We start from the raw sequence: 8,102 nt of genomic DNA, 5'->3' as shown, positions 1-8,102 counted from the left end.
AAAAAAAATCCCTGGAACCAAACAACTCCTGACGCGTGGGCTCCCTGGCGTGCTCGATGTTTTTGCTGAATTTTCGTTCTTTTACTGTTACTTCTTTTTATGTTCGATGAAACAAGAATGTGCACCATGTTCAAAACGAAGTGTGTGTGCTTCAGGTCATCTAAGAGGAGGGTGGGTTGGTGAGAGCTGTCAAGGACGGGTAAAGGAACTGTAAAAGGAAGGCAAGAGCAAGTGGACGATAAGGTTTTTGGATCGGTTCATGCACTGGGGCCAGGCCTTTTCATAAGATATCATTTTTAGCTTAAAACTGAGTATTTGTAGAGTCATCAATCACGACCCGGATTCCGGATGTGGCGATGGTCCATATTGTACTTTTCTTTGCCGGAGTTGTTTGTATAGAAAGAGTTCAAATGCTAATGACTTCTTTAGTTCAAATTTTATCCAAATGGAAAACATCTAAACAATTTTCCGACCAAACACTTCCAAAATGTGAAAGGTGCTTTTCTTGGAAGAGTTGCCCATATATGCCCGTGCTACATTGAGATTGTAATCTTGTTTAGATATGTGCTAGAACGCATCCGCATGAATGTGGATGGTTGCGGGTCTACCTGATGTCTTGTATTTAAGCAAAAAAATGTGTTGGGATTCAGAAAAACACCCAAAAAATTCCTTTCAAAATTAAAGATGAGTATTTATGGTAAGTGAAGAATATCTCCGGAGCAGCTGAGCTCTACATACTACAGCGTTGAAAGTCATTGGAACGGACTGTGGTCAAAATGAGTTTGTTGGTGAGCAAATTTTGTTGACCTGTTGGTGAGCAATTTTTGTTGACCTATAAGTTGGACATGAGAGGATTTTGGAGTCCAACACAGATGGGTTGGTGAAGAGCTAGAAACTGGCTATCCTAGAACTTGGTAACTGAGACACGAATGGACCAACCCTCTTGCTCGGTTTCCTCTGTTTTTCCTTGTTGGGTATGCAGTGACAAAGCGGCCCCCTCCCGCTTCTTTTGCAGAGCTAAAAGAAAAGAATATCACAATATTCTGTTTTCCTAAAACAGAATCGTCAAACCCCTCATTTAAAGCACGTGAAGCAATTTAGTTTATATTTTTAGTCCCTTTTAATCCACAATTTTAATAATAGCAAGTTTAAAACTAAATTATTAAGTAGCCCTTTTGGTATCCGAAAAATATTTGGTTAAGCTTTGAAGTATAAAAAAAAATCAGAGCTCTTTCATATACACCACGCACACTAGCCAAGAAAGTATGAACTCCAAGAAAAAATAATTGTGAAATGGCCAAGAAAATCCACGCACATAACCATTTCCCTTCTTTTAAAGCATCTAATAAGGGCTATGGAGTTCAAACGTGACATAACTATATTGATACCCTCAATGGACAAACATTGTGAGACATATTCTCCTGGGGCTCTTAAAAAAGTTTTATAGTTTCAACGTTTCCATTTTCCTTTTTTCTGAATTTAAACCATTTTTTTAGAAAGTCTAACTTCGTACCAAACAGTTTGCCCAGTCTCAAGAATCTGAGAAAAAACCCAAAGTTGTATGTAGGTTGCTATGTTTAGTCGTTTCGCGTGAACACTTGAAGTAAATTAAACTGCAAATATGATTCACAACACTTCAAAACTTACAACTTGCTGCTTGCAATAACAACTCTTTCAAAGCATAGCAACAAACATAAATCAGGAATAAATCGCATTATTTACTAAAGAATAGAGTCTTGAAACACCCTCTTCTCTGTTCAGCAGATGGGCAGCGGCTCGCCGTTCCACTCCTTGAGGCACTCGAGCAGGGGGTCGATGTGCTTGCCCTGGTTGATTGCGACGAGCACCTTGTTCAGCTCCTCGCCGGGAGACCTCGCCTTCTCGCCAGTCAGGTACACCGCGCCGAGCTCCTCGCGCACGAATCGGTAGAGCGGGTACGAGCGGCACTCGGCGATCCTGTTGGGTATCGCCGCCGTGCCGTTCTCGACGGACGCCCGGGCCGCCTCCACCGCCTTGGGCAGCGCAGCGCGCAGCTCCTCCTCGAACTGGGCGACCTTGGCGAACACGGATGTCTCGGCGTTGAACTCGGCCGCGCCGTTGGCGAGGGCGCGCTCCACCAGCACGTTGCGCAGCTTCTTCATGAGCGGGTAGTTGGCGCTGCAGGGGTCGTCGGCGTAGGCGAACACCGCCTCGCGCTCGATCTCCTGGAGCAGGTCCTTCTCGCAGAAGCGGGCCACGTGGAGGCCACCGCTGGAGTTGGTGCTCAGGGTCCTCTTCGCCACCGTCATCACGCAGCTCTTGACGGCGCTCTTGACGTTCTCCTCGATGTGGCGCAGGTCCACGGCCTGGCACAGGGCGATCAGGAACGTCGAGGACATGAGCTTCAGGATTTCGATGGCCTCGGCCGTCTTCCTGGAGGAGATGAGGCCGAGCGAGTTCACGTCCTGGTTGTGCTGTTCGGCACTCTGGACATGGTTGGTCACCGGGTTGCCCAGGAACTGCAACTCCGAGCAGTACGACGCCATGGCGATCTCGGCGCCCTTGAACCCGTAGTCCAAGCTTGGGTTGCGCCCGCCGGACAGGTTGGAGGGCAGGCCGTTGTTGTAGTAGTCGTTGACGAGCTCCGAGAACTGCGCGAACATGAGCTTGCCGATGGCGGCGAGGGCGAGACGGGTGTTGTCCATGGACACGCCGATGGGCGTGCCCTGGAAGTTGCCACCGTGAAGCGCCTTGCCGCGGGAGACATCGATCAAGGGGTTGTCGTTGACGGAGTTGATCTCGCGCTCAATGGACTTGGTCGCGGCGCGGATGACCTCAATTTGGGGGCCAAGCCATTGCGGCGACGTGCGGAGCGCGTACCGGTCCTGCTTCGGCTTCATCAGCGGGTCGAGCTCGCCGAGCTTCTTGGCATGCTTCATGTAGGAGCTGCCCTCCAAGATGTGCTCCATGATGGCCGCGGCCTCGATCTGTCCCGGGTGGTGCTTCAGCTTGTGGGTGAGGTGGTCGGTGAACTCCGGCTTGCCATTCATGACCTCGCAGAACACGGCGGATAGGACCTCGGCAAGGATGGCGAGAATGTTGGCCTCGAAGAGCACGGTGGAGGCAAGTCCTGAGCCCACGGCCGTGCCGTTGACCATGGCGAGGCCTTCCTTGGGCTGCAACTCGAAGAAGCCGCCCTGGATGCCGGCAATCTTGAACGCCTCGGCGGCGTTCACCTTGCTGCCATCTGGCGCGACGGCCACAGAGTTCTCGCGCCCGGTGACGAGGCCCGCGATGTAGGACAGCGGGACGAGGTCGCCGGACGCGGTGATGGTGCCCCGGAGCGGCAGGCACGGCGTGACGTTGGCGTTGAGCAGCTTGGCGATCGCCTCGAGGATCTCGAAGCGGATCCCAGAGTAGCCCTGGAGGAGGGTGTTGATGCGGACGAGCATGGCCGCCCGCGTCGCCTCGGCCGGCAGGACGTGGCCGTCGGTGCCGGTGCCGAAGGCGCCGGCGTTGAGGAACCGGATGAGCTCCCGCTGGAGCGCGCCGCCCTCCTTGGTGCGGCGGTGGGAGGTGGCGCCGAAGCCGGTGGTGACGCCGTAGCTGTCGGTGCCGTTCATCATGCTGTTCATGACCCAGTCGCTGCTGGCCTTGACGCGGTCACGCGCCGACTCGTCGAGCTCGACGCGGGCCTCGCCGGCGCCGTTGGCCACGGCGGCGACCTGCGCGATCCGGAGGCTGGCGCCCTCGATCTTCACCAGCGGCTGGCGGTACTCGGCCACCATCCTCTTCACCTCGTCGAGGTGGCTGCCCATGAGCTCCTCCGCCGCCTTCCCCCAGTTGAGCGGGTCGGCGCGCGGCGTCGCCACGCACAGGGAGTCGCCGTTGGCGACGCGGCCGTTCTTGCACTCCATTGCAAAGATGAAGGGGGGGAATTGAACCGGAAGCACTAGTAGGCCTCGAGAGATCGGAGATCAGAAGCAGGCGTGGGTGATGGCCGGCTGATTTGGAGTGGCTTTGTGCTGGAGAAGAGCTGGTGATGCACTGGTTGGTGCTGCTCTTCTTGGAGCGAAACGGAGGGGGAGGCCGCGTTTAAATAGGGGAACGAGATGGGCTGGGGTTGGTCGGAGGAAAGGCGGTGGAGGGTGCCGGCCAGTCCGCTGGCTCGCCGTTTAATTTCTACGAACAGGACGAGTGCCGCGTTGCAAGTAAAAGGAAATTGGGAGGCCGGCGGCGTGGAAAGCGTCGGAATTTTTGTGGTCGCCGGCTCGCCCGTGGGGGCAGAGAGGGCTGGGTCGTTCGTGCTGTGTTAGGTGCCCGCGCCTGCGCGCCTGCGCGGCACGGGGGTTGGTGGCGAGGGCAAGGCTCTCCGGCCGTCGGAATTTCTACAATGCGCGCTATGGGTTTCTGATCTTGCTCTTGCACTGATTGAGTGATTGGGGACAGGACGATGCAGGGCAGGTACACTGAGCTGCCGTTACTGTGGATGCAATCAAATTGTGCATGCAAGTAGCACACAATGCTTTGAAGGACCATTTCCTAAAAACTCATTTCCATTTGTCTCGGGGAAAAGCACGCTATCTTATTCTAGAGGAATTGATATCCACAAAAATCAGTTTCGTTCGTTTCGGGAAAAGCTCATTATATTTTTGGACAAGATTTGATTGAAGTCCGTTATCTTGGGGTAGTTTTTAGAGGTTCATTGGCATCATCACCGTGTGATCGATTAGGAAATGGAGCACCTGACCGTCAGCAAGGAGCCGGTCAGGTTTAAGGGCAGTAGGACCAAATTTTCAATTAAGCACCTGATCGTCAGCAACAGCCAACAGGTTATACAAAACATATTTGTTTGAACAGATCGCCGGTCTCTGAAATATCATTGGGTTGAAGTCGAAAGGATATCTTCAGTCAAGGCTCCTGCATTTCTCCATTTGTTTGAACAGATCAGATGCTTACTGCAATTACTTGGTTTACTTTACCGGCTCCATCATATCCTTTCTAAACTCATCAGCCTCCCCATTTCTGGATCTTGTTGACGCATCAGCAACCACTGCCAACATGATTGCGCACCTCAGGCATCACGCGTATTTCCAACTGCAGCCAGACAAACTACTTACCCTGTATTCGTCAGACAAACCGACCTAAACTATTTCCCTTGAAACACACATCGATACATTTCTCTTTTTTTTTTGAAATGCAAAAATATACATTTCCAAACGTCCGTAAACTGCTCGCCTCCACGTGACATGCGTGATGTGGGAACAGCATGAACTCGGTCCGGTCATCTCGGTCTAGTCCTCCTGTCGTTGCTCTTCTTAACATCTCTGCTTATCAGTCACCTGCATCTACACTGTGACTGAACTGAAGAGGAACGGATGCAAGTCCCGCTTGTTTCTTTCACGAAGGAGTAGCAACCAGCATCTGGATCCGTAAGACTGACATGACCATAACAACACCACAGCCCATTCCCAAAACTGGGAAGACTTTTGTCGCGGCGGGTAGGCGTTCACGGTTCACCATCAAGCCATCAACACAGAGCAGAACTGACAAACCCGCAACTGAATCTTCTCCCTCCCTGTCCCTTTTCCGGTTTTCCCCCATTGGGCTCTTCCGTTCCAGCAGGCGCATTACATTCAGACATGCTGATGTCCGACAGTGTCCTGCAACGGCCACATGCGGAGCCTTCTCCTCCTCGTTCCTCCGCCATGAAAACCACAGGCCACAGATCCAGGGCGACCAATGCAATGGTCCTCAGCCCGAGTCGTGTTCCTCACATGGACGTAGGCCCATCGCATGAGGCCACGGCGCGGCCAGGTCTCCCGCTCGAGGGCTTCTTGCGGCCATGAGACTCGCGCGTACCCGGCAGTCTGCGTGAATTGATGTGCGTGCATTCGTCGATGCATCTGCGCATGGTCCTTACACGGACATGTACACGAAGGTGACAAGAACCTGTTCGGGGCCAGCATTTATGTACGATCCTGTGGATGGGACAAGGGCACGGCTTGCCCTCTCTCTCTCTCGTTCTTGGTGCCGTAGCAGCAAGTGATGGCGCTAGCTGTGCGTGACGGCGTGTCCGTGCATGTCAGAGTCAGGGGCTCCTTGCCACAGCATATGAGAAGCGCTAAGGCGTGTCCATTCTCGTTGCCACAGCATATGTGGTGCCTGTGTCCGTCTCTGCCGCCACTAGCGCCGTGTCCCTCCCGGTGTTAGGTGCCCAATGGCGGCCATGACCAATGAACTGGTGTAGTGATCGTATTCAGGGGGAGGATGGCTAGTGTGGCCTTCCAGATAGCGACGGCGATGACCGGAGGAGGATCAGGGGAGGGGTGCAGGTTGAGCCATGTCACCGAACTCTGCCCACAAGTTGGATTATTTCCTGGCCGATGGCCAGGGACGGGGCCGGGAGCCGCCATATACATCGCAAGCTTCGCCAGCTACCGGCATGGCGACACATCGACGTACTCCTCTGACATTCATATTCCTCTGACGGTTCATTCGCTCATCTCTGCATGGTTCGCCAAGAAATGCCATGGCGGAATTGAACAACTTGTTCGCAGAGATAGCTCTCGAAACCTCATTAAAGATAGTTGTGATTGGCTGACTGCGTGCTGCTTGGCTAGGTTTGGTTCGCGGAGGGACAGATTGGTTGGTTGTTGGCTTGCATTAGCCTGGTTGTGAGAAGATAATTTCTCCTTAGCTGTATAACGAAGACATGATACCTACCCCCTGTAAAACTGACTAGGTGCCTCTTTGGCTACTAAAATATGAACACGCTAATCTTTTTTACCAAAATCTTGGCAATTTTAGAATAACACCTAGTTAGGTTTGCTACCTTTTGGAACCCAACCAGATGAGTGCCAAAACTTATAGGCTTGCCCACATTTTGGCATGCCCCATTTTGGTAGCCATCCAAGCATGTGCATAGTTATATAGTCTTCTCAAAACGCAAGATTGGAGTTGCATCAAACTTGCAATTTTATAGAAATTTATATGACAAGATAATAATATTTATGATACCAATTAAGTATCATTAGATTCTTTGTTAGCTATATTTTTATAGTGCACCTATTTGATGTCATAAATCTTTATATTTCTCTCTATAATTTTGGTCAAACTTTGAGATGGTTTGATTCTCCAAGATTTTTGGAATGACTTATAATTTGGAACGGGAAGTAGGAGGAGCAGGACACTGTACCGGAGCTTGTCTAGCATTGGAGACTGCAATAATCGATACCTTTGTGAAGAATTGGTGGCGTTTAGTAACAGGATTTGCTTATAACCTGATTATATTTAACTAGCCTATCAACCCGTACTCCCGCACATGCTGATTAGAATTAATATAAGATTAAAACTAATAGTTAATAACTATAATTTTCTATCTCACACCCTCTTTAATCTATTAAATAGTCTAACATATACTCAAAAATACATATTTATCAATATCTAGTTTCAATAGATTTTATTTTGCATTACACATCCATGTGTGTTTGATATGTATTTAATTGAACTATTTATTTGTGAATTGATATTCTTATCTCTTTCATCATACATAGATACACGATGACACATATCGTGGGTAGTATATTTATATAAACAATAACATAAATAATATATTAATGATAGAAATAGTAATTTATAATTTTATATTGTTGCACTTTAATATTTTGTTATAATTATATTATTTAGATTCAGTTTTAGGGGTTATTTTAATTTTTAATATTGACATAATTGGATAATTTATATGCAAATTTAGGGGGTTATTTGCATTGTTTTTATAATAGCATGGTGGGTGATTCACAGGACAATTAGAGGTTACTTTAGTTTTTTTATAATGGCAGATGTAGGTAAGTTAGATACATATTTAGGGGGGTTACTTTAGTCTATTTTCATAATAGCATAGATGGCCGGATTGATGGCCAATGAATATTATAATTAGAGTTGTCGGATTGATGATCAGATGTTTCTGATTTTTGCGAGAATTTCTAGGATTTTTCTATTTTTTTTCAAAGTGTCCGCCTAGGATCTAGATGGCTTCATGTGAGGCTTCAAAATGAGCCTCTAATTAGTAATAGTAAGATTTCGCTATGTTGGCAACAAGTGGTCACTTGTATAATAAAGGT

General features: G+C 49.3%; 1 protein-coding gene across 1 annotated transcript; it reads right to left on the bottom strand.

Annotated features, from left to right (window-relative positions):
- Window positions 1-1,584: 1,584 nt before the first annotated feature.
- Window positions 1,585-4,103, bottom strand: LOC120709328 (phenylalanine ammonia-lyase). Its single transcript, XM_039994943.1, has one exon. It carries the CDS (start codon window positions 3,894-3,896, stop codon window positions 1,758-1,760), a length of 2,139 nt encoding a protein of 712 aa, XP_039850877.1. The 5' UTR covers window positions 3,897-4,103; the 3' UTR covers window positions 1,585-1,757.
- Between the last annotated feature and the right edge of the window lie 3,999 nt (window positions 4,104-8,102).

Source organism: Panicum virgatum, chromosome 1K (genome assembly GCF_016808335.1).
Source record: "Panicum virgatum strain AP13 chromosome 1K, P.virgatum_v5, whole genome shotgun sequence".
Classification (NCBI taxonomy): domain Eukaryota; kingdom Viridiplantae; phylum Streptophyta; class Magnoliopsida; order Poales; family Poaceae; genus Panicum; species Panicum virgatum.
Note: the sequence above shows the minus strand (reverse complement) of the source record. Positions and strands in the feature narration are given on the sequence as shown.

What these genes read in the sequence shown, in the direction of transcription:
- LOC120709328 (XM_039994943.1), bottom strand. Translation starts at nt 3,896, where the DNA reads ATGGAGTGCAAGAACGGCCGCGTCGCCAACGGCGACTCCCTGTGCGTG.